Source organism: Amborella trichopoda, chromosome 12 (genome assembly GCF_054954075.1).
Source record: "Amborella trichopoda isolate Santa Cruz 75 chromosome 12, AtrichopodaSantaCruz75HAP2 v2.0, whole genome shotgun sequence".
In the NCBI taxonomy this organism is placed as follows: Eukaryota; Viridiplantae; Streptophyta; class Magnoliopsida; order Amborellales; family Amborellaceae; genus Amborella; species Amborella trichopoda.
Window position 1 is genome coordinate 7,004,859 of NC_142347.1, and position 27,509 is coordinate 7,032,367.

At 37.1% G+C, this 27,509-nt stretch overlaps 1 protein-coding gene across 14 annotated transcripts in view; it reads left to right on the forward strand.

The window, feature by feature from the left end:
- LOC18433619 (Di-glucose binding protein with Leucine-rich repeat domain-containing protein) overlaps positions 1–27,509 on the forward strand; it is a 52,388-nt gene that overhangs the window by 233 nt on the left and 24,646 nt on the right. For 2 of the 14 annotated variants that reach the window (XR_016045236.1, XR_016045239.1), the window contains exons 2-7: positions 627–1,670; positions 2,079–2,229; positions 6,060–6,166; positions 10,930–10,998; positions 13,789–13,857; positions 27,222–27,299. Coding sequence is in view for 2 of the 14 variants with exons in the window: in XM_011624785.3 (XP_011623087.1) it covers positions 627–1,670; positions 2,079–2,229; positions 6,095–6,166; positions 10,930–10,998; positions 13,789–13,857; positions 27,222–27,299 (1,483 nt within the window). In the remaining 12 variants the exon portion in view is untranslated. Of the gene's footprint in view, positions 1–626; positions 1,671–2,078; positions 2,230–6,059; positions 6,167–10,929; positions 10,999–11,394; positions 11,437–13,788; positions 13,858–25,633; positions 27,300–27,509 lie in introns of all 14 variants that reach the window. The other 12 variants (XR_016045240.1, XR_016045244.1, XR_016045233.1 and 9 more) reach the window with 9 other exon arrangements.

A 27,509-nucleotide genomic window follows, 5' to 3' on the forward strand; every position in this document is an offset into this window, starting at 1 on the left:
TTCTTTTATTAGTTGATTCTGGATGCTTTTGATGCTGGTTTTCAACCCTTAAGTTCAGCATTGTTTAGCTTCTTTTGAAGTAACTTTTACGATTGGGATTTCTGATCTCGTTGATTTTTCATCATATAGTTATGCTAGATGTTATGCATTTTGCTTTTGATTTGAATGGGCTTGTCTTCTGTTTATTTATCTTGTTTTTCTCTCGAAATTGAGCTTGATTTTCAGAGCTCTGCTGCAGATTTAGTTGTAGAAATAGAAGAACAAAACAGTGAAATGATAATGTACTTACCCATTTAAGCTTTATCTTATCGTTAAATTATGAGGACCGTGACCACTATCATATTACTCTCTGCTTTAATATGGATCTTTTGTTATTTTTTTTTGTTAGTTTTATCAAATCGATTGATAATACTTAGTATTGGATTAGCGCAGTGTCTCTTTCTCCCTCTTCTGTTTTGGTCTTCCTTTGTATGTGTCCATGTATGACTACAATTTGCACCACTTGATAGATTTGTTCCTTTCAATAGTGAAAAATGATACCAGCAGATAGACTATTAGACCTCCCTTTCTCTCTCTCTCGTCATCTCTATCTACAGAATTTGAATTGAGTGAATTCGGTTGAACAGGAGTATCATACTTCATCGATTCTGGTGGTCTCAGTAACTTCACAAGCCAGTTCAACCAGTCCTGGATCTCAGATAGGTTCTACACTGGTGGTGCCCCTGGGTTAGTTGCCGAGCCCCACAATTTTGAACAATTGCAAGAAAGGACCATCCGCTTCTTTCCCATTTCGTTCGGCAAGAAGAACTGTTACATAATCCCTGTTCCCAATGGTCGATACTTCATTAGAACCTTCACTGTGTACGACAACTATGATAGCAAGATGAACTCTCCCAGTTTTGATGTATCAGTTGAGGGGACTGAGGTTTTTAGCTGGAGGTCACCTTGGCCTGAGGATGTAAGCAAGAACGGGGCTTATTCTGATCTCTTTGCCTATATTAAGGATGGCGAAGCCACTGTATGCTTTTATAGCATAGCCACTGATGCCCCTTTGATTGGATCTTTGGAAATTGTACAGGTCGATCCTCTTTCCTATGACTCTTCAACTACCGGGGAGCATCTCATATTGGTGAACTATGGACGTTTGACTTGTGGATCCAATTCCTTTGGGTCAGGCTTTAGCAATGATACTGATTATTTCGGAAGAGCTTGGCATTCAGATGTAGATTTTCGAGCAAAGAATTCAATTATGAAATCGCTTTCAACATTAAAGGACATAAAGAGTACTGTACAACCCCATGATTATACCCCTACCCATTTGTATCAAACGGCTCTTACAACTACTTCCAATTTGAAATTAGAGTATTTATTACCTGTGGATACAAGGTTGGACTACATGGTCTGGTTCCACTTTGCTGAGATTGATCCTGGGGTCACTAAGGCAGGACAACGGGTGTTTGACATATTCATCAATGAGGATAATGTGAGCAGGATTGATATTTTCAAGGAAGTGGGTGGTTTCACTGCTTTTAGGTGGCATTACACTGTGAAGAACTTGAATAGTACAACATTAAGCATACAGCTTGTTCCGGTTGTTGGCACTCCCCTGATTAGTGGTCTCGAGAACTATGCTCTGGTCCCATTGGATCTTTCCACTGTTCCTGAACAAGGTACAACTTGTTAGTCTTTGTTTTGGCATGATTTTCCTCTTGCCTCATATTTATTTCATTCTCAACTTTAAAGGAAATGTCTTCCAGATATCCATCATTATCCAAAAAAGTAATATCATATTCCATGGAGTATAATAAACATTACAACAAAGCAGTTTCGAGTGCTCTTGATGATGAGAATGGAGATTAATCAGGAACATACATTGGTTACCCCCATGGATTATCATACACCATTCTCTGTTGCATTTACAGTATACTTTCCCAGACTAGCATGGGTGTTCAGTGGTATTAAATTTTACATTAGATTGGTAACTACATGAATGCATTTAAAATTACCGTTAAGTTGAGCAACTGTAAATCACTTGCATTGCCTAATGTTTGTGCACTATGGGGTGACTTTGGTTGCAGTTCTTGCTATGCGAGCATTGAAAGAGTCCCTTAGGGTACCTGACAGAATGGGTTGGAATGGTGATCCTTGTGCGCCTTCTACTTGGGATGCTTGGGAGGGGGTTACTTGCCATCATAATGAGAAAGAATCTGGCCTTGTCATCACACAACTGTAAGAAACACTATACACTTCTATTTATTTATTGGTGAACAAGAAACCTCACTAAATGGATTAACTACATAAATTTAAAACAATGGTTTCCGAGGAATCCTTAAACCATGTACTGTTGATGCTAAGCACTAGACTGCCACATTATTCTTCCAAGCTTTTCTTGGAGGATTTCCAATATTTGTTGATATTTCAATAGTGAACCTCCATTTGTTATTGTAATGAATGACTATTAACTAGTGAGTATTTTATAATTAATAAGTGAGCTCACCAAGATACTTTAATTTTAAATGTACCGCCTACAGGCCCCATATAAGCCTATTCTTATCAATGGTAACCATTCTAGATTCGTCAAAAAAAAAAAAAAAAAAACGGTAACCATTCTAATGATATGATCACCGAAATATATAATGATAATGCTGAGATCTCTAATACTAGACTCTAGTGGCATAATTAAGAAACATACTACCCTCTAGATGAGAGCACAGACACAAAATAACATTAATTCAATTTAAATTTTTTAGCCGGCTAGAGTTGCCAAATTCCATATAATGTTTTTAAAAGGTCACAAATATTAAAATAAGAAAGATTAATATACAGTGGCTTTTGCCTATATAGTACATGATTCAGATCACCATAAAGGCATTAGTTAGCACTGATTCACCACAAACCAACCTTTTTTAGCCATCGAAATTGAAGAAATTTAAGTTTTAACTGAGTCAAAAGAAAGAAGACAAAATTTCCCTTTAAAATCAGCTCCATAACTCCTGAAGAAGGCCCAGCTGTAAGTTTTGCCTCATGAAACTCAATGGCTATGTCACTCTAGTTTTGCCCCGGTTGTAAGTTTTGCCCCAACTGTAGAATCCCCAGCTGCTATAGTTTTTTATTTTATAAATGCATGTACATGATACAACTTCCAATCCATCATACAAAGCTATCAATTTCTAAGTTTCATACTTTCTAGGAGCATGAGAGTTTGATTTTTCACAACATTTTCTCATATCATGGATGCAACTTAATTCACTCGTTTGGTTTTGTTCTCAATGATCTAGTGTCAAATGGTACGCAACTGGATAACAATGACTTTTATTGATGAGGAAAATGAAGACCCTAAACAATTTAGATGGTTTGGATCTCACACATGACATTTCATGTATTTTTTAACACATGTGCGAATGCCACTTGGTGGAAATATGAAATCAGCTTTGGAAGACTACTGCGATGTATTGTGTCCGACTTTGTCAAAATCTATTGATTGGACATATAAGGATTAGAATTTTTGGATGGTGAAACCCTGGGGCTTCACCAAAGGTTCATTATTATCATCGTCATCAGAGCCTTTCCCAACTATTTGGGGTCGGCTACACGAATCCTGGTTCGTCATTCTGCTCAATCAAGGGTCATATCGTCAGTGAGGCCATGAGTCCCAATATCTTTTTCTCACTACTTTCAACCATATCCTTTTGCGCATACTTTTTACCCTTTTTGAGCCTTCCACTTGAACCAACTCGCATCTCCTAACAGGTGCCATACTAGGTATGCGTTGTACATAGCCATCCCACTTAAGTCTACTTTTTCTCATCTTATTGCTTATTGGAGCTACACGTAAGTTCTCTTGAATGTATTCGAAAATGAATTTTGTCCCTTCTTGTCTTGCCACTCATCTATCTTAACATCCTCATCTCAGCTACACTCATCATATAGCTATTTAGCTTCTTGACCGCCCAACATTCTGCCCTATGAAACAAATCTGGTCTTATAGCTGTCCTATAGAACTTCTCCTTCAGCTTCATTGGTATGTGGCGATCACATAAAACGTTGTTTGCATATCTCCACTTTGTCTATCCAGCTCTAATTCTATGCATGACATCTTCTTCAATCTCTTCATTTTCTTGAATTATCGACCCAAGATATCGAAAGTGCGCTCTTTTTGGTATTCTTGGCCGTCAATCTTAACTACTTTCTTGTCTCTACTTCTATAAATACTAAACTTGCATTCCATGTACTATATCTTAGTCCGGCTAATTTTGAAACCTTTAGGTTTAAAGCATCTCTCCAAAGTTCTAACTTTGTGTTGATGCTGTCACGGGTCTCATCAATCAAAACTATGTTGTTTGCGAACAACGTACACTATGATACCTCATCTTGTAGGTGTTAAGTCATCCATAACTAGGACAAAGAGGTTTGGGCTCAACACTAACCCTTGATGTAGACCTATCATCACTGAAAACTCTCTTGTCTCTCCACTTGTTGTTCGCACACTAGTTAGCGCTCTCTCGTACATATCTCTTACCAAGTCGATATGTTATTTGAAGACTCTTTTCTTTTCCAACCATCACCAAATCAAATCTCGATATACCATATCATAAGCTTTCTCTATATCAATAAAGGCCATGTGGAGGTCTTTTCTCTTTGCCCTAAACTTCTCAATTAGTTGCCTAAGGAGGAAAATAGCCTCAATTGTTGACTTTCTTGGCATAAAATCGCATTGATTTTTTGATACACATGTTTCATGCCTTAGTCGTTGCTTAATGCCTCATTGCAAATTAATTTTAGAAGTTGTTAGTGTCGACTGATTTCATGTGCTATGAAATGAACCCATAAAAATTATACATAGATCTGAAGTAGCAAAAAAACTGAAATATATCCCTCAGCATTTATATTGTTGCCCATACATGCATGCATACATACATACATACATACATACATACATATATACATACACACAGACATACATGCATACAAACACACACCTAGAGACACACACACACACACTCACATGTACAGAAAATGATGATATAATAGCACTGCATACTAAGCTTCAATAGAAGAAACTGGAACTGAGGATTGCTTTTCATTTCTCCATGATACTCTACATGTGGTTTGTAGGAATATGAGCCTTGGTGTGACTTTGCCTTTATCGAATCGTTTTGCCAAGCAGAATTTAATTTCCTTTCATCGATTTTTATAATTCTGTATTAATACTATTATTTTTCAAGTTAAAATGCACTATCATGCTATATATTCTTTTTTATGTGCGCTAATAATTAATCATTTAGGTTATTAAATTGTCATGCTAAATAATCAATTAAAACATTTCTAGCAAGGTGGTTTAAAAGTGTAGCTTTGCCTGGACGTATTGCTAGAAAATATCCTATAATCATTCAGTGCAATTTACCTACCAAGTGTAGGTTTGCTTGTTGATATACCTTTATCAACTGTTGCTATTGTATTTCTTATAGAACTTTTTAAGATACCACGGCATCAAACCAAGCATCTGCCTGGAAAGTGAAAAGGAATCGTGTCTTCCTCTGGAAACATGAATAGCAGTTCCTGTTGTCCATCAGTATGACACATTCGAACAAGCCTGAACCCTGATAAAAGTCTTTTTTATTGGGTAACCAGCTTGTTTACCTATAGATGTCTTTAAAAAGAAAAATTCAAAACTTTAGACTGTGAAACCTAGTGGTTCATTCGTGAACACTGTGTCACTGTGCTTAACCAATGATAATTTAACATGCAAATTAATTTACATATTTGGACTTCCAAAAGGCAAATTGATTGGACAAGGATCCAATGCCATCGAAATTGGCCTGTTATGGTATTTTTAAAAGATTCTCAACGAAATAGGTGGTTCTAATGACTCGTTTCCTTTTGTTTTCATACTTCCTTTTTCACACTTTTTGACTGCCATGCCTACTTATACATTTGTGGAAGGTAACATAAAGCTTATTATCATTATATGCTGTTCTGGCTTAGCTTTATGTATCCACTATTCTATAAAGTGTAAATACAATACTTTTGAGAACATTTTGCATTTGATACTGTTGCAGCCTTCATCTTGATTTGCAGTTTATGATCTCAATAGGGACCTCGGAAGTCAAGGTTTGAAAGGATATATTAGTGAGCAGATAAGTCTTCTATCAAATTTGTTAAGCTTGTAAGTATCGTACTTCAACTGTTATCCACTCGTCTTGCAAAATTAGCTTTTCTGTGAACTTAAATTCAGTATTTTCAGAAAACAATGCATACTAATGATATAATACTAATTCCATGCCATGATATATATTGGTCAAATATGTTTCTGAAAAATCCTCATCTATGTAGAGCTTCAGTTCATGAAGCATCTTGTTCATGTTGGGTTGAGGTACATCAAATATTTAAGATAAAATACGAAGAGGAACAACATATAGTCGAAATGTCAATGTTGTTTCCGTACTTTGAGAACTCTATACGTACCTTTACTAGAGGTGGGGTTCAAGTTGGGAGTAGGGAGCATTGAATGCATAATAATAGCAAGTAAAGAAAAGTTCCCACAAGTGTTGTTCTTCTCTCTTTTCCTTTTGAAATAAGTTCTTTTAAGAACATTTCCCTTTGCCAAAAAAATTTCCCTAATTCAAAATCATGATAGTGGATGAAGTTTAGTTGAATAAATTTAATTGTTAAATATCCAAAATGTGAAACTTTTAACAATACCTCTGAGCATCACCATTTTGGAAACACAGTGATGCTCCATTGCATTGACCTTGGTCTTGCTTGAACAAGGAAGATATGACACGAACTATTTATTATATGAAAACTTAAATGACTGCATCAGAGATCTAGCTTGCTGTTTATTATGTCATAAGTACAGTTCTTGTTATTTGAAAATTGAAAGGTCGACTAGGAAACTGGGCAAGTCAATACCGATTAAAATTTTTCTACTCTTTTATACGTATTGCCACCCGGATCACTTACAAGTGTCCAAAATACAATTTTGACTTAATGAAATAGCCTAGACCTCTCACTGGCATGCCATTAAAAGAAAATTACATTCATCATGTAGAACTGAAAATTACATAAGGAAGCAATAGAAGCAATAGAAATACGAATTGTGAAATACTGCGTACCTTGCCTCAGGTTACCCCCAAGGACTTCGTACACCCCATACTGGGTCTCCTCCACTGATGGTGCACAGGATCTTGGTTCAAGAACAGACCTTACAATTAGGGAAGCCTAGGCAAAACCTTAGAGAGCATCACATGGGATTTTCTTGACCAAGGCTCAACACATGAGCATGAGGCAAGGACTTATGGCTAGAGCTTGTGTGGCTTGGGCGTGCCACCCCTTAGGGTTAACTCTTTCCTAAATGCTAATTTGGATGAGAGAAGAAGAGAGAGAGAAGGTAGAGAGAGATTGAGAAATAGAACCCCCATAGGTAGTTTTTATAGACAAGAGGCTAGGGTTTTGCCATCATCATGAGGTTGAATCTTGACATTTGATTTTGTAGAGAAAGTAATCAATCAATCAAAATTAATTTCTTACACTTTGCTATTTTGAAATCAATCGCTATCAATTTCTTACACCATCCTATTTTGAAATCACTCACAATTAATTTCTTACACCTTCCTATTTTGAAATCAATCAAATCTATGTACAAAAAGGTTACCTAAAATATCAAGTTAACATATGGCATAATTGCCATTTTTCAATTTAGGACAGTATGGAGGAGGTGAGTGGCCATGTGGGCCTCACACCCCCACAATATGGTGGGCCCAATGAGCCCCCAATACCTTAAACATAATTTCAGATAATAAAATAATTTTATAAAACCTTCAAATATTTTATTTTTCTTTCTGATTAAAATAAATCCAGGAAATTGATTTTTATCTATTTAAAAATCATATTTCAATAAAATAAAATACGTAGATAGGTCTAAAAATTCATTTTAATTATCTGAAAAATAATTAAAACATATCCAAGAAAGTTTGATGGGAATTGGATCCATAGGGTGAGGATTACGACAAATACACTGGGGAATCTATCATCTTTAGAGACCGCATCTCAGTGCACCTTCTCAAACTGACCCAATCATCCCATGACCCACAACCCATCGTAGGGATTCATGATTGGACCATCAAAGTCAGCTAATAAGTGGAGAAGATACGATTCTAGACTATGGATTACAGGTCCCTCCTTGAAGACAAGTCCAGGACCCATTTCAGCAGTATGCTCCATGGGTCCTTCCAACACAGTCCAGTGTTGCAGGGAGTCATCTCTTCTGCACATGTACACATCATACACGCTTATCTAAAGTGTCACTTCTCGGACGGCTAAGATGAGAATGTTGAGATGGATGAGTAGAATGACAAGAAATGATAGAATTTGAAATGAATGCCTTCAAGGGAACTTAGGTATGGCTTCAATAGGTGATAAAATGTGGGAAAGTAGACTTGGTGACTGGCCATGTGCGGCGTAATCCCAATACAATATCGGTTAGTTGGTGTGATTTGGTTCAAGTAGAAGGCTCTAAAAGAGTAAGGGAAAGACCTAAAAGGACATGAAGGTCAGTAGTGAGAAAGGATATGTGCACTTATTGTCTTATTGAGGGTATCACCCTTGCTAGAGTAGAATGGTAGAATAGGATTCGTGTAGCAAACTTCAAATAGTTGGGATAAGGTTCCAATGATTATGTTATGGTTCATTCTCTTCATAAATATTTGTTGCTCTGTTGCACAAACTTGAAGGAATGTGATCTCCATTTGTTGCATAAATTGTGATTTATCGAGCAACGACTAGTTTTAATTAATTGGAGGCACTGGATACAAAATAGAAGATTTTGAAAATAGAGACAACAAAGAGGACTGTATTGTGAAAATGTTGCATACCAACATAAGCTCATTTGCATTGATACTAGTACGTATGGCATAGCTACAAAAGAGCTTATATGCTATTTTAGTTAAGTCACTGGGTTAAAAGTATAACAGGAAAACATTTCCCAAATGGAGTGTATTTCCTAGGTTTTCCATATCATGTGTAATGCATAGCCTGGCTGAATGCTCTCATCTTGTCAAGCTATGCAAAGGACATTTATAATGATGATAATTTTGATGCTCCAAAGTTCCATTCTTCGAGAGATTTGTGAGTTGCTTTTGCATCTCGCATGTGCCCAGTACATGCTTCACGGGCCATCATCCATTCATTTGCATGGGAATAGCTTGCCTCGTGAGTCAGTGACTAGCGTCATTTTTACTAGCAGGGGGGATTGGCACGAATGCTAGGCTGGCCTATGAGTCCTTGCTTTCCCATCAGGCTAACCTGATTAGCCTATCAAGCAAGCCTGGCTTGCTCTATTGGATTGTCTGGCAAACCCATCTGGCAAGCTTGTAAAGCTAGCTCTACCATGGCTTGTTGTGTGGTAGGAGAGGGCTAGCCTGGCTTGCTCTCCTCATAAGAAAATGATGTGGTCACTCTGCTGGCCGATAAACTGAGGAGGCTTGATCAGACTAGCGTGCACCATGGATGTGTCACAAGGCTGCTCTTTCACCAGCCTATATGTGTGGCCTTTGACTCTTGAGTCTGGATGCTGAAGAGGCCAAGTTGAGCCTATCACTTGCACCCACACACAAGCAAATAGACAACAAAAGGGACAAGGGCCCTGGCCGAATTTTATTGAATTATACACTTACAAGTATAATGCACCAAATGCCCCTCAAGGGCCTGGGACCGGGACTTAAACCTTTGCCTATTACATGGTTTTTTATTTCAAAATCCTGGGTGGCAAATACTTTGGCATGATCTTCATGGTGCACCATTATACCTACTTTATGGCTTGTGGCCTACAAAGTACACTTATGGTCTCTAGCCAACACCTTGCTTGAATTTGAACTTGACAATTATGGTCAAACAACTTTCCCATTCAATCCTATCGTCTAGCTTGCTCACACAAATGTGACCATTTTTGGTGGTGGGGTCCGGGCCTTTGGCATCCCATACCACAACTGCCTAGCTTCCCACCGAAGGTCAGTCCACGGATGGAGGTCCTCCCTTTTATAGGTTTGTCGATCTAAAAAAGTGGACTACTAGGAGAGAGAGCTAGATCCCGCCAAGCAGTACAAGTGCATCAAAAAGTACAAGACATGCGGGTATTTTTCGATTTTTGCAAGTACCAGCTAGTCATTTCTTCATTTGTTAGGCATATTAAGGGAGTTTCCCGCACTGTGCCCACATCCCACATGGATGTGCCTTGCTAGGGTTTTGACCAAGCTTCCCCTATGAAAAATTCTTGCTGTCCTTGTCAGTTCATAGATAAAAACTCCCGGGTTAGACCCTTACATTCCTACGGGGTCGCATCCTTTTCCCAACAAGTTTCTTCTAATGGCAAGTCCTTCTTATTAGCCAGAAACACAACTCTTCTGATCTTCTTGCTTTAGCCCAGGACCCGTCAAGCCAAGATAGCTTAAAATGTTTGCTTGGACTATGTTCTTAAAACTCGCGCATGAACTACGTTCATCGAGCCAAGATGGCTTATTGCCCGAAATTGAAATCTACATGAAGCCTTGAGCATAGCCTCTAAATCTTGTCCTTCACACATCGCTCTAACTGAAAATATGAAGCTATCATTAATAAAAACGAAAAATGTACAAACTGTCTTGATTGATTATTTGATGCACTTTGGGTTGAAAATGGTACAATACATACAACTCCAATCCCCGTTGATTCAAGCTTTCCTGTGTTTTTTATTTTTTTCCATTCAATCATATAACAAGTTTTAATTTCCTGATTTTCCTTTCTACTTTCTTTGAAAATTGTTTTTAGCCCTGTTGCAGTATTTCTTAATCATACTTCTAATGTTACAAACTTTTGAATTTTAGCGCTGTTGCAGTTGCAGTATTTCTTAATGATACTTCTAATGTTACAAACTCTTGAATGTGTGGTTTGCAGGAATTTAAGTTCTAATTCCTTAGTAGGTAATTTGCCTTCAAGATTGGGACATGGGTCTCTTATAAGGCTGTATGTTCTACTTCCCTCTTTTTCTTGATTTCACTATTGTGATCTTTGTTTCTCGAACTAGAAATGTTAGCTTCTAAAAAATATGGCATACTTTGTACTATTGCACCATTAATAGCTTCATGATTGACATCCTTCTTGAAATTCAATGAGCATTGTCGTTTTCTAGTCTAGACATTTTTGGTTTGCTCCTGTACTTTGTTTCTAGTTATAGCCATTATAGCCACTATGCCTCTCTGTGGATGCGATGGAACTTCTTGTTTGGTCATTGTCAATACATATTTGATATGCTAAATAAAGGGGTAGAGAGAAAACTTCATATTTCTCTCAGTGGTTTTTGTTCCTCCGTAACTTCCTTTTGATCTTCATAATTTTCTCTCATTTATTTAATGGATGTAGGTGTCGGAATTCCAAATGCTCGACCTGAGAGTTGAGAGAATGGTCCATACTATCCCTCTTCTTCCTCTATTTATCTGGTTTTATTGGGAAATGTGCAACCATTCCATTGCTAGATATGGGCATATGCATGTGCAGGACTGGGCATGTCACTTTCTGTGTTATAACATTTTCTTGGATTACTTGGATCTTTTAGCTCTTACTCTACTTGTTTGCATGATTTTGTCTGTTGAAATATATGTTGAACATTAAAAATTTAGTCTTATAGGTTGTTACAAGTTGCCCTAAGACTCTTAATCTTTAAAGTTGTGTGGCTGAGATCTGCATGTCATTTATATTTTGTTGAGCATGCATTGAATATGCATCAGTGCTCTCACTAGCTCTGTTATAGTCAACCATTTATTCGAGTGCATTAATAGGATAAACCTCCTCTTATCACATTCCATCGAGCTTGAGACCTACTGTTGGTTTCCCTCTGGCTCTTGCATGGTTTTGTGGTGGCCATCCCTTGTATTGTTGCATGCCTTCATTATCTTTCATAAGGATCGCTATGTGCTCCAGACTTGTTGGTTGATTGGAACATTACAACCTAAAATAGCATTTGTTGAAGGTCTCTTTTCTTTTAGCTTGGTGCAATAGCTGATCATGTATTGAACCATACAGATTTCAACGTTGAACGCACTTAAAGATGACCTTAATTTACATGTATAGTTCATGTGAAAGGTGGGTCTCATTGAATTGTTTGCCTTGTCCTTGATTGCATCTCAATCTAGTTATTTGTGGTTTTGCATTTCAATCAGTGTAATTTTTCAATTTCAAGACTTCAGATCTTGGCTTTGAATTCTACATTTTATTTTGATATGACATATCTAATCTGTTGCTTTTCTTCTTTCTTCTTTCCTCTTTTCTTTCTCTCTCTCTCTCTCTATATATATATCTTTTTTCTTTCCGTTCTTTATTTTTTTTGATAGGTAATGTGGGTTTTGAGTGGCAACCTTCTTGTTGAAAACAAGAGCATTTTTATTGAGTTATAGGCTTAAGCCTGTTCTCTCTAATTATGATGTTGCGCTGCTTACTTGATTATATACCTTGTTCATATGCTTCCTTGAAACAAGGGTTAATGACCACCACACCCCTTATTTAAGTAAGGAAAAAGTTTATATAAGGGCGAGGCCCTGAACAATCAAATTAAGACGCACCTCAAAAATTTCAATAGAAGAGGTTGTTTCAATGACAAAAAATCCTCAAATTGATCATCTCGACCTCAAGATGCATGGACATTAGAAAAAATGAATTTCAAGTCTTGGAAATAGTGCATATGCATTTTTGGACCGTCAATTTTCAAGAGTTCATAGATCTACTCGATCTACACTATTTTTGAAGCTTTAAATTTTATAATTAGAGATGAGAATAAATTTTCAGGCCATCACAAAGATTTCCAGCATTGAACAACATCTCTCAACACTATTTGAAGGTGCGCCTTACTTTGATTGTTTAGGGCCTTGGCCTTTTACAAACCACATCCTTTAAGCAATATAGATATGCTATTTTACAGCCTTAACCATGAAAACAAAAATTTTGGTGGTTAGAATAATAGAATTTGCATCTTTACATAAATAAGGTTCCATAGCGGCTATAACCATAGTAAGAATAAATAAATTTGAGCAAAAACAGTTTTCTTGTTAAATTAAATAATGAATCATGAGTGTAAGTGTTGTAAATGGATTACATGAGTGTAAATGATAGAAATAACATGTGTACAATTATCTAAAGAAAAAGATCAAAGGCTTTTGATGGATTGATTGCAATAATGTGCAACAGTTCAACACTCAAAAAAAAAAAAAAGTAATGTGCAACAGTTCTCAACATCCATTCTATATCTAGTGCCCCAGTGATGTTACTGAGTACAGTACACTGCATACACAATAGGAGAACCCCTCACCAACCTCGTTCCATAAAGGCACCAAGTGTCATTTAAGAAAATTGCTTGCTATCTTAATTATAACACTGGGAGTGGTAAAGCAGCATCATTGCTACACTATTAAATATAAAAACAAATTACAATCATACATATTTTATTTCAATCAGTGCATCTTCTCCTATAAGTTCGAACAAATCTGAGATTTGTGTGCAAATGATCAATTTTCTTGTCTGTGCTAGGAATTTCTCCCTTAATTTTTATTGACATGATTTGTACTTCTTTAGGTACATTCGACCAATGCATCTTCTCCTATAAGTGTGAACTAATCTGAAATTTTGTGTGCAAATGGTGTATTTTCTTATCTGTGCTAGGATTTTCTCCCTTAATTTGCATTTACATGGGATTTGTACTTCTTTAGGTACTTCCTTTTACTTGTACCATTCATAACTAATTTTTTTTGGCTTCTTTTTGTCTAGAGATCTATCGAGCAATCTATTCACGGGGAGCATCCCTGATAGTTTGGGCTCCTCAAATCTTCAGCTTGTGTAAGTAATCTGCTGTACTTTTAAAACGTTATTTCACCTCTTTGACTTTTGATTGATGGCTAGCCAAGTTATTGGCTTGTTTGGCTGTTCTTGTTGCCATATATATATATATATATATATATATATATGTATATATAGGAAGATACTACAAAACGCCTATAGGCAAAAATGAACAGTGATTTCGTCTACCCTCATCACCATCTAAATTTCATCGCACGGTCACAATTGTCCGGCAGTATTTCAATTTTCATTTCTTTTACTAATCGGAATTATCTGAAATAGTTGGGCAGCGTCACCCTTTGGAGATGAAGGTGGGTTCAACCCTGGTTCTTTAGTCTCAAGTTGAATACCCTGACTGTGTTGAGTAGCTCGAGCCATGCAGACTTGCTGGACTACAATGGGTTAGCCTGGCTTAGCTCTGGGTGTGGGATTATGGACCCACTGAAACTTGATATCTACTGATTTGAGACAGGGTAAACCTAGGGAATTGAGCCATAAGGTCCTGTAGGTCTAATGGTCTAGACTATGTAGTAGACTTAATAACTTAGTCACCATGAACTATGGACATAACTCAAGACTATGCACAAAAATCTCACTTTTTTTTCTTTTTTTTTTTATCTAAGAAAAATGTCTTTTAAAAAATGAGATAAAGATGCTTTAAAAGAAAAATATGTTTTGTTTTAGCGAGAATAAAGGATGCTTCTAAAGAAGATAAAGTCAAGAAAATTCTAAGTTATGCAGATAAGACTTAAAAACAAAAGTTAAGATAAAAAAAATATATAATCTATTTCTAATCTAAACAGATAAAGTAGAGAAAGCTTAGATCTATCTTTTTTTGTTTTTTTTGTTAAAAATATTTTATCAAAAGAAATAAAAATTCTTTTTTATAGAAAATCGATAAAGAGTCTTTTTAAAAGATGTTTTCTAAAAAGATAAAGATACACTTAAAGAAGATAAGTACGATCTAAAGAAGATAAAAGATGCTACTAAAGAAGATAAGGATGCTTCTAAAGAAGATCAAGATAATTTAAAACATTATAAAAAATATTCTAAAGAAGATAAAGATGATCTAAAAGATGATTAAGAATGCTCTAAAGAAGATAAAGATGATCTTAAAGAAGAAAAAGATGATCTAAAGATAATGAGCATGAATGAAAGAAGATCTAAAAAAGATGATAAAGATGATATAAAAGATGATCAAGATGGATCTAAAGATGATCTAAAAAAGATGATAAAGATTAATCTATAAGATGATAAAATTGATCTAAGAGACGATCTAAAAGATAGATCTAAAGATGGATATAAAAGAAGATCTAAAGATAAAAATAATAATGATTGATCTAAAAGAAGTTGATCTAAAAGATCCGAAAGATTATAAAGATTGATGGAAAAAAATTCTTAAATTTTTTATGGAGAGAGAAAAGATAAGATCTAGAAAGAAAAGATAGAATCTAATAAAAATATATCTTTTCAATTCTACCTTGTTTTTCTTCTTTTTATTTTTTTTATTTTTTTGCTGGAAAAATAAATATGAGAAAAAAAGAAGAAGCTTTTTTAAGTCTAAAATACGGATCTAAAGCTCAAGGTGCCCCATGGTGGGCGTTAAACTGTTCACGCTTCAATCTGTGTCGATCTCCGGGATGAAATCTGCTCAAATCTTAGCAAAAACTGAGTTATTTTTGAAAAAGTAGATAAAGTGAGGTTGGTTGAATTATGGGCTCAGAAAAATCCCAGATCTATACAGTTCTGGTCTTTGTCCGAGTCCACTAGTAGTGCCAGCTTCAAATCCATATTTTGACCTAAATAAAATCAAATGAAGAAAAACAAACTAAATTAAGCAAAGAAAGAGATATTTACCTCTCGGGACCTGAAACCTGGTGTTTTGGGCTTGGATCAAGCCGCTCTTCCGATTTGCTCAACCTTCTCCTTTTTTGGATGCCTTTGCTGACTGGAATTGGCTGATCTAAGGTTCTTTGACCTAGGGCTCCAAAGCATATAGAAAAGCTGAGAATTTTAGGTAGGGTTTACCTTGGCCTTTTTTGGGATTGGATGATAATTTCCTTAGTTTTCTAAGGGTTTTGGGACCTCCTAAGGTTGAATATGAATTCTGGGATTTTCTGTGATATTTTTGGGATTTTGTGGGATTTTTTCTAATTTTTAGAAATTTTCGAATGGTTTTTTCTATTTTTGGGTTATTTTTCTAATTTCGGGAATTTCTAAGGGATTTCATCATCTTCTTTCTCTTGTCTCTTTTTGGGTTATGGATGGGGTATTTATAAGATTCAGCAATTGGTGATTTTTCTTGATTTTTTTTTGAATTGTTTCAATATTTTTGTTATTTATCTTGAAGTTTTGTCTTATCTAATTAAAGAAAACGCATTTCCTGCATCATCAGGCTACGCCTGGGCCTGCCGGGCCGCGTGACGGCCCGGCCCACAGCTGACACTTGGGTCTCACAGGGACTAAATTGTCACTTATTGGATCTTTTTATCCATAGGTCCGATATAGGCTGTTTTTGGCCCGTTGGAAAGCTCTCGGGCTCTACTTCAAGTTGGGATAAGTTTTGGGTAGTTTTGGGGCATGTACATTGGGTCTAGGTTGCCTATGATCTACTAGGATTTGTGTGGTCCTTTAGGATCAGAATCGAGGTTTTTAGTAGTTCCCTTAGCAAGAATTTCGAGGGGGTGTCTACATAAGTACTCTACTGGGCTAGTTTGAAATAATGGTCTCGAAATGACCTAACTAGCCTATGCTCCATAGTTTGTGGCAGGGACACATAAGATGGCTTATCAAAGCCTCGCCCCCGATCAATATCTCATCATTCTCGGTTATCAGTGGATTACAAGCGAGCTCAAAGTTACAACAAATAAGTGTAAAATAATGATGGGAGGACGATGGTCAAATCCTTTGTGGGGCCATTGAAGGGGGGGGCCTTTTAGGGACTTAGTGTTGTCCCATGGATGATGGCGAGGACGACTCATATCACATGGGCTGATTCATCTTTAAATGGGAATCTTATGCTCGAAATTCATTTGATTAAATTTAAAATGTGTGTGTGTGAGAGAGAGAGAGAGAGAGAGAGAGAGAGAGAGAGATGAATTTTGATGCCCAAAACAGTGAGCAAAAGTCAGCTATAAACAACTTGAATTATGTGAGTATATATGTCCATAGACTAAGGAAACAAGAGTTTAGTTTCATGAGAGAAACTATCTAGGTCCAAAGGCTAATGAAATGATACTCAAATACACAACAAATGATTATTGATATACTAAAAAATCTTAGAGAAATCTCAGAGAAAGCAGGTAATGAAAAACAAGGAGAAGATGATGTCTAGGTGCAAAGTATTGAACTAGACTATGCACTTGTGATGATATGCATGCAATAGTTTCATCACGGCCTTAGGCTTTATGAATACTCAAGCATATAAGTATGAAGATGCTATTGTAAAATGTGATTTACAGCAAGAAGAAGATGACTGAATCACTCTAGAAAAGAAAGGAGTGGAGCTATGGAAGTTACCTCAAGCCTATACATCATGAGAGGAAGTTTTAACGACCATGGGGACTTCGCTCACCACAAGATGGAACAAGGAAGAAGAAAACAATGCGTGGGACGAGCTCACCTCTCTATTATCTCTCTCTAAAATGAGTTCTCAAGTGTGTAGACAATGAGGTTAGGCAATTCAAGCGAGGTATTTCAAGTAACTAGATCATGGGCTTGATGCTCATCATTCATGGCACATGAGAGGACTTTGATCTTAGCAACTCATCCTTGTCGAGTCATAAAGATCAAAGGATGAGATTTCACACTCTTAGCACTCCTTTAAGAAATCCTAGACTATCCATTTTACTAAATTGTTTTTTTCAGAGCAAAGTTTTCAAAAATGCCATTTCTCAATTCCAAAAGTGCCCATGGTGATTTTTGAAATTAAAGAGGGAATAAAGGTGTAGGGGTGTGCTCCTCATGTAATTTAATAAATATCTTGCTTTCATCCTATGGAATGAAGCCATTTCATGAAATTCATGTGAGCTCAAGCCAATGAAGTGATGCCAAACAAAAAGCTGCATTAAAAGTTCACTTTCTCTCATGGATTTAAGTTTAAGCTAAAATCATGGCATGCCCAAAACCTAGGTTCATATGAATAAGATCACATGTGTGCAAAATAACGTGTTAATTAAGTCACTTAAAATATAAAACATTTTCTCACATTTAAAACCTTATAACTTAAATGAACAAAATGACAAATGACAATAAAGGGCATCCATTAGGCCTTGACGTCATGATGACATCAGCCTTAAGTGGGGCCGTGAGGGTGCCACATGTCCCACTTGGATGGCATGCGGGCCACCTAGTAGATGTCCTTGATTGAAATTTTAACCAAACAATTTTAATAACTCCTTTTTCATGCACTGGAAAAATTCCGTAAAATTTCAAAAAAAAATCCGTAAATCATTTTCTACAATAAATACTCATTCTAGCATCAAAATAAAATGGACAAATGGTAAATGCAATCTCTAAGGTTGAAAACTAGGTTATCGGAGTATTCCATTGGGCTAGTATGTAATGATTGTTCATTCTCTCGAAATGACCCAACAAGCTTATGGATAGGCTCCACAGTCTATGGCAGGGACATATAATTATTAAGTTTTGTGTCTTTAAAGGAAAGCTTGTAAAAATGATAATTTTTAGTGAAATATGCACTTTAGTGAGAGTGTGTGTTGACTGACCATTGGTTGGGTGCAGTGTTCCAAAAATCGACCCACCCTAGCACCTAGGCGGCCACTTACACAGGCCAGGAGGCTTGGGCGCATTGTTCAAGCCTAGGCGGGCAAATTGGGTGGGTTGTCCCTTGGCGGCCTCCTAAGCATCTGGGGCCCCGCCTAGGCAGGTGCCCAGGTCCTACGCCTTGCCTAGGGGCGAAAATGCCCCTCATTTTCATATCCAACCTAAACCCCATTTGAACCATTTTAAAGAGATAGAAGCTTAAAAAAAAAATTAGCATTTTGTGATTTTCAAAGGATCGCAAGATTTCTCAAAGTTACAAGAAATCGATCCAAACATCACCAATTATGGACTAATGGACTATGGATAAACTATATATTATGTATTATTAATGTGTTCTATGTCTTAATATGTATTGTTTAATATTTTACACAAAATCTGACCCTAAATTAGTTAGACAATTAGATATCCCATGCTTCCTATTCTACTAGGTTGCTCTGGTTCTAGGCCGCGTGGACCCCTTGCTGCTTAGGCACCGCTTGGCATTTTTTGAAACACTAGTTGGACGGTTTATGACCCTGATTATGTCAAAAACCTTTAGCCTTAAGCATGTGGCCCTACCGAGAAGGGTTTACACTGGGTCATTCCTTGTTGAGGTCAGAGAGACGCCCATGAATGATATCATTAGGCCAAAAGAACTATGTAGTCTCCTATATGCGGTTGTTACGTCTGTGTGAGTAATGGCCAAAGCCTCAATAAACCTCTGCACGACATGTACATGTGGCAACCGCATTACTGAGAAGTAGCCCTATAGAGGAACACATGTACATGTGCAGAGAGAGAGCCCCCTTTGCACTGTGGTGACAAATGTTTGACTTGCTCTTGGAGGAGGGGGGGGAGAGGGGGGTTAAAATCCACATTCCAGGATCATGGTCCCACTGTTTATTGTACAATTTCGATAAGCCAATCATGAGTCCTTGTATTGAGACTGTGGGTCATGGGTCTTTATTAGGTTGGATAAGAAAACAGTCGTGCATCATGGTTCTTGGGTTAAGTGGACCCTTATTGTTGTTAATTCTGACCAAATGGTATCAGTCCACTTCTAAATTATTTTATTTTGGTACTAGAAATGTTTTTATGATTATTACTAATTTTCCAAAAATTTAAAATTTTTGTTATGCTGTAAAATTCATAAAAGGGCGTTTTGAAATTTTCAAAACTTGAGAACACACATGTTGGGACAAAAGATCCAGCCCCCACGTGTGTGTGTGCCACCCATGGGTAGGGCCCACATGAGCCCCTAGAGTGGCACACCTCATTTTTTCTTTAAATATACCATCTCTTAGTTGGATAGGGAATCTTTTAATTTTAAAATAGATTTGATTTCCTATTCAACTGGGAGTTTTAAAAATAAATATTATCTTTTGACTTCCTAAAGATTACTAAAAGTCGTTATTATTTAAAATTTACGTAGAAGTTGGACTTGGGTTTAATTATAAGGGGATGAGGTTCCTAATTTCCATTCAAAATCATGATGGTTGATTTGTAAGATGGATGACTCTAATTCAATCTTTCTCACTCCATAGATTTCCTAATTATCCTAGAGTTCAAACTGAAAAATAAGATAAAGGCATACCTAGATGAAATCCTACTACAAGTAGGAAATAGATTTGTTTCTATATGAACTTGTTTGAACCTTTCCAAACATGATGACAAGCCTCACTCTCTCTCACACCATTCTCTCTCTCTCTCTCTCTCTCTCTCTCTCACGCCCAAGTTTGCTCTCCCTCTTATGCCGCTTTTTTTCTTCTCTCACACACCATATTCTTTTTTCTCTCATGCCAACCTCTCTCTATCTCTCTCATGTTCTTTCATGCCACCTAAAAAAAATTAGAATAAGGGGTGGCAAGTGAAGCTGTAAATTCGGGTTAGCTGTATTTTTGAAGAAAAAAGGGAGATGCCCAACCTAGAGCGATCAACTCACAAATTTAGCCTGAATTTGTTCCTCTGCGGTTTCTACAAACTCTAGTTCAGTTTTTGAGTTGGCTAAAACCTTGGATTGAAAGGTATTGCTTGAAAAGCTTCCTCATCTTAGAATTTCTAGCAATACCTAAGGGACTAAAAGTGCGTCATCCGTCAGGGAATTGGGTGTGCGGTGGAACAAGACCTATGAGGGTAACTCCATGCACCTTCTAGTAATCTTCCTAGTATTTTCAGTCGTATTTCATATTTTTTTATGAATTTTCAGGAACATATATTGTAGTCAAAACTATAGTAGAAGATTGTTTATTACTCCTAGATGATTTTTATTTGCTCTGGCAGTAAAAGTAAAGATCCTAGATGTTATCTAGGGTATTAATTTTCCATAAAAGTTGAATTGATGTATATATAATAAAAGAAAAGAAATAATTTTGTATTTAAATACTTTGAGTTCCACATAGCCACTCTTCTCAATAATATAACGTGTCAAAGTCACCCCAATCAATGTTCCATCATTCTTAGGTGTCAGTGGATTACAAGTTCACGCTATATACATATAAATGCTCATATAAAGGGGTCCTCCCAAGGCACATGTGCACAAGCTCTTCCTAGTTGGATCACACATTAGAATAGTAGCTTCCCATTTGATTGTGAGTGCACATGCCACAATGTGCTATCATGTCAAGGAACAGACTCAGGTCTCGTGAGCATGAGCATCCTATACAGGGCCATTACTCTTAAGGCACTCGGGTTCTAATATCTTCTAGGTTTTCTCTGTCCTGGCCAATACATCATCCATGAGGTATACAATCTAGGTATATTCTTGACTTAGAGAAGATCCTCACACCTCTGTAAGCAATCTCTCTCTCTCTCTCTGATGTTTCTCATTGCTTCCTATACTCGGGTTGTATGATTCTAGGCCTAGTGCGCCGAACGCTTAGAATCATCTTCACTCATTCCCTCTGAGCGAGGAATCCTGTTCTTAAGGCCTTGAAAGGGCATAATACTAACATGGCCAACAAGAAATCCATGAGGCATGTAGTCTAGTATAACCCTAACTTAGAATTGACCCTCATTCCTCTAAAAGTGATCTCTCTCTCTCTCTCTCTCTCTCTCTGGTATATTTCATAGCCGCATGTACTCAGGATAATATGATTCTTTGCCATAGTGACCCAAGGGCTTAGAATCATCTTCTCTCACTCCCCCCAACGAACGAAGGAATTTTGGATTTAAGGCCTTAAAAGGCTATAATTCTAACAGATTGGCTCATCAAAACTGACCAATAAATTATAGGACTGCGAGCCCTGTGGATTACAGTTTCCCTTCTTTTAAAGTAAGCTAAGCGCATGCTGCTATAGTGCAAAGGGAGGGCTCTATGCACATGTACATGTATCCCTTTTCAGGGTTGTTTTCCAATAATATGGCTGTCGTATGTACATTTTGTGTAGAAGTTTGTTGAGGATTTAGCCCATGCTCTCACTGGCCTACATCTGCACACAAGAGACCATACAACTCTCCTGACCTACAATCCACTCTCGAGCATTTCTTCGACATTAACAAGGGATGACCCTGTGTGAACCCTTTTGGAGTGGTACAAATGTAGGGGTATGAGTTTTGGACTTAATCGGGCCATAGAGTGCCTAATCTATGGTTAGCCAAACATTACACACCCCGTATAATCTATTATAAATGTGAACTACATGCTCTCACGACCTTTAAAGGCAACAAACCAACATTCCCACGTGGCCCTTGAAGGCCGTATGATCACTCCCTCTTAGGCTCTCCCAAGCTTATCCCATTTACATGCGTGAAAAATACATTTGCTACCATTTCTTTTGTCAAAGGATCTGCTACCAAACCCTCTGTGGGGAGATAAGCCCCCTCAATCCTTCTTGGTTGGATCTCATTACAATTATGGTAACAGTTCGCCTTAATGTGCCTTGACTTCCTATAAAATAGTGGCTCTTTGGTCTCACAAATTATTGTCTAATTGTCGCAGAAGATTCTTCCACAAGGGCGCTTCATTGGATCAAATCTTAATTGATTCAGGACGTTCTTCAACCAGACCACTTCTTTAGCTACGATCAGGACCTTCTTCAACGAAACTGCTTCTTTAGCTACGAGACAACAAGCCACCTACTATGACTCCATATTTGATAGTGCAACGATATCCTGTTTTCCTGAGCACCAGGAAACTACTCCGTTAACAAGAGAGAAGATATAATCGGATGTAGACTTCATCTCATTCCCTGATAGTTTGCATCTGCATATCCTTATATCTGTATATCCGAGCTTCCTCCATAAGTTGAGAACATGACTTAACCATTCCCTTTAAATACTGCAAAACTCTTTTGATTGACCTCTAGGGCTACAGGTTTGGATTACTTTGGAACCTGGTAACCACACTAGCAAATGTAAGTCTGGTATTGTCCTTGATGTAGCATACATTAGTGACCCATCTGCATTTCTATAAGGGCTTCTTTGAATGGCATCGCTTTCTTCTAGAGTTGTGGTAGACATGGTTTGGCTTAATTTAGTCTTCTTATCAATGGGAGTTAATATGAGCTGTTAATTGTCCATTTCAAATCTTTCTAGCATTTTCTTACAATATGTTTCTTGATATAATTGAATAGTTCTTGCTCTTCTATTTCTCGTGATCTTAATTCCCAAAACATATGATGCTTCTCCAAGACTTTCATATCAAAATGCTATGACAAGAAAACGTTGGTTTCCAATACGAGTCATCGAACTTCAGGCAACTAACATGTCATCCACATAACTCTCACTGACCTTGATATACACACAATAATCGTCTTGGTTAGGCACAAAACTAGCTTTTAATAAGGTCTCCTGAAACTTAATGTACCACTGCCTCGATGCATGTTTAAGGCCACAAAAGGATTTCCTAAGTTTACACACCAAGGTTTCTTTTGACTTTTTTATGAAGCCTTATTTTTGTTTCATATAACTTTCTTCCTGTATTTCCCCTTTTAGAAATGCATTCTTAACATCTATCTGGTGGAGCTCGAAGCTAAAATGGGCTGCTATGGCCATTAGGATCCTAATGGAGGGGAACTTAGTTGTAGGGGAGAAGGTCTCATCGCAATCTATTCCTTCTTTCTGGTTAAACCTTTTAGCTACCAGTCTAGCTGTGTATTTTTCTAATTTCCCTTCCGAGTTCAATTTCTTCTTATAAATCCACTTGCAGCCTATGAGTTTTCTATCAAGAAGGAGGTTTACTGAGCCCCAGACATGGTTTTGTTTGATTGAGTTAAGTTCATCTATCATGGGAACCACTATGGCTTTTCATGATGGGTTATGGCTTCTTGATAGGAACACGGTTTATGTAGGGATTCTTCTTCAATCATCTCTTAATATTCTCCTATGTCGGTGTATAATTTGGGTTTTTTCCTCAGACGAGGTGGTTTGAGATCTTGGGCTTGACTCATGCACTCCCTATCTCTTAAAGGTCAACTTGTTTATAAGTGCACAACCCTCTAAAAACCCTTCCTCAAGGAAATGGGCATCCCTTCTCTTAAGGGCAGCCCTTATGTCAAGATTGTAAAACCGAGATCCCTAACCATGTGTTGAGTATCCTATAAAGATAGACTTAACATTTTAGATTTTAGTTTTGTCTTATTTTGATGGAATATTAGGACATGGGGAGAGCATCCCTACACTCTTAGGTGGTCAAGGGACAAAGCACGACTAGTGAAAATCTCATGAGGAATTATTGGGATAGCCTTTATGGGAATCTGGTTAAGAATGTAACCGGATGTCAAGCCTGCCTCTTCTCAGAAATCTAGGGAGAGTTCAGCATATTCCATCATGCTCCTTACCATTTCTACCAAGGTCCTATTTCATCTCTTGGCTACCCCATTTTTGCGGAGGAGTATACCCATTTTTGCGGAGGAGTATACAACATAATATATTAAGGAATGAAACCATGCTCAGTACAAAACTTCAGAAAATCGTGAGGAATATTCTCCACCCTTATCGGTTCTAAGTAGTATAATTTTTTAGTTTGTTTGGGTTTTTATATGCTTCCAAACTGTCTAGGGCTTCTGACTTTTCCCATAGCAATTATATATGGCCAAAACAGGAGTGGTCATTAATGAAAGTGATAAAATACTTCTTGCAGCCCTTAGTGGCTAAATTCATAGGTCCACAAATACCGATATGGACAAGTTCTAAAATGCCAGTAGCTTTCTGATCTTTCGCATAGTATTTCTTAACCAGTTTTCCTTGAACTCATTATTGACGAACTGTGGTTAAGTCTCTATTAGATGTTTCAATAATCCCTTTGTCTTGTGCTTTATTTGCCCCAATGTCATATATAATATGTATGCATCATCATCACCATCATAACACGAGATATAAGGAATGAAATTTTTTATTGCAGCTGAAAAGAAGCCTTCTACAAAAAGACCATTCATAAGCCTTAGCGAATCTTGCGACCTCCATCTTATTGCCAGTGAAAATGGTGGAATATCTGTCCTTAGCCAATCTTGCGACCGAAACGAAACTCTTCCTTATATTAGGAGAATAAAGAGTTTGCTTTAGGGAGTTTGCTTTAGGATTATACTTTTGCCATTTTCCAATTGAAGGACTTAATCACCGATACCCAAAATTTCAGTTTTCTAGTTCCCACCCATAAAGATATGTTGATCTTTAAGGGTTTGCAAGCATAGTCTTAAGGACTCCACAAGCATGCTCCTTATCGCCCTTGGGATTCTCATTCTTGGGTCCTTTGTAGTATTTGCAGTGTGCCCGAATTTCTTACAATTATAGCACTGGGTATTCTTTAAATCGCTCAAGAAATTCTTTAAATTTCTTACAATTATAGCATTGTGTATTCTTTAAATCTTTTTTCTTAGGCCTATTGTCTCCTTTTTTATTCTCATTAATCTTATTCTTGTTCTTGCCCTTACCCTTCTTTTTCTTGAGTGAAGTAGGATTGGGTTTTAGATTTACCAGTTTTATGGATTCATTCACAACTGAAGTATTAAGAGTCTTCCCCTTTTCTTCTTTAGCTTTGAGCTTGGTAATGATCTCGTCCGGCTTTGGCTTGCAGTGAGGACTGAAATGAAGGCTTCCCATGAGCTTGGCATAGAATTCAGCAAGTGGCGCACTTGCATATTTTCATCTGGCTTTATCTGTGTCGCTTCGAGTGCACGGACTAGATCTCTGAACTGCTGAATGAGTTCAACTAATTTTCCTCCTTTCATTTTGAGATTTGAATATTGCTTTATAGCAAGTTTCTTTCTTGTAAGGGAACGAGTGACATAATCAGCCTCAAGTTTTTCATGAATTTCTTTTGCTATCTTTAAGGGTTCATGGTCAAGGGCATGGGAGTCAACCATGGCCATTGCTCAGTTGTTTTTGTGCTCCCACTGAGCATAAGCATCCCGTGTGGACTACCTTTCATAAACATTTTCTCTCGGCACAGGTGGGGGGTTCTTAGTAAGCATCTGGCTAAGTTCCTCTTCGAAGAGGACACAAACAATTTTACTCTGCCAATTAACATGGCTCTTCCTGACAAATTTTTCAGACTAAATAAGCTCAGCCATAAAACTTTTGGCTGCCTTATTTCTCGACTCAAAAAATAAAAGATAAACAACTAGACTATGCAGTAAAATATGAAAGTTCTGAATCCAATGAAAGATGTTGCTATGTGGGATTCAAGACCATAAAATCAAACGAAAATTCTTCTTTTCTTTGTTGTTGAATTTGAATTCCACTTACAAGTGCCACAATGCACTAGTATAAACCAGAAATTAGATTCCGAAATACAACTTAGGACACTTACTTTTACTATCAGAGTAAATAAACACAATCCAGGAATAAAAAAGAAGCTTTCACTAACAATTTAGGTACAAATAATGTTCCTTTAAGAGCAAGCTAAGCACACGTCATTACAGTACAAAGGGGACTCTTTCTATGCACATGTACACATTTCCATTTTTAGGGTTGCTTCCCAGTAGTGTGGCTGTCATATGTACATGTGCAGAAGTTTGTTGAGGAATTTGCTCTCGCTGTCATAGGCTTATGGACACAGGAAACTACATAGCTCTCTTGGTTTACAATCCATCACTGGGCATGTCTCTGACCTAGTCAAGGGATGATTGTAAACCCTTTTTGGTTATGCTACATGTCCAAGGTAAGATGTTGGACATGATCAGGGCAACCCTTGGTCAATCAAACATCGTACACCCCCACTGAAGTGTATAATCCACTATAAATGTTAGTTATATGCTCTCATGGCCTTTAAAGGCCAAAGACCCCAACAGATACATGTTTCAAAGAAAGTAATACAAGTAATTTACTAATGAAAAATTACAATTCTGTCCTTGCATTTTAATTTTACAACTCGCCTTGAAGTATATAATTGGATATCTTAGTCCTTATTTGTTTTGGATGTGTGACAGCATGGAATATAGAGTGTTCTTGATTCTTAGTTTCTTTGAACAATCCTTGTGATAATAAGGGGTTGATTACAATGAAACAAATTTGTGCGGAATGTCATCCAATCTGCTGTGAGATAAATTATTCTTGACAATATAAAAGCATATGATCAAGTTTAGTTTTTTCTTGTTGAATATAATGCTGAATCTATTTTGCATTTTGAAGGATTATTAATTGATATCTTACTTGTACATTAGGTTATTAAATGGCAACGCTTTGGAAGGACAAGTCCCTAGAGCACTGTACTCTATTGGTGTACATGGAGGACTAATTGAGTATGTTTTTCTTCATATCTTCATAGTTCTTTTAGTTACTGGTTTTTTATTTTTTGGATTTCTTTTGCATACAATGAACTATAAGAAAATTAAGATTGATTATAGTCCTACTATTGCTAAAGGTAATGCAACTTGTTTTTTTCAATAGTAGACTATCAATGCATTGTTTGCTTCCAAAGATTTGCGGCATCTGTTTGGGTTTCGGAAAGT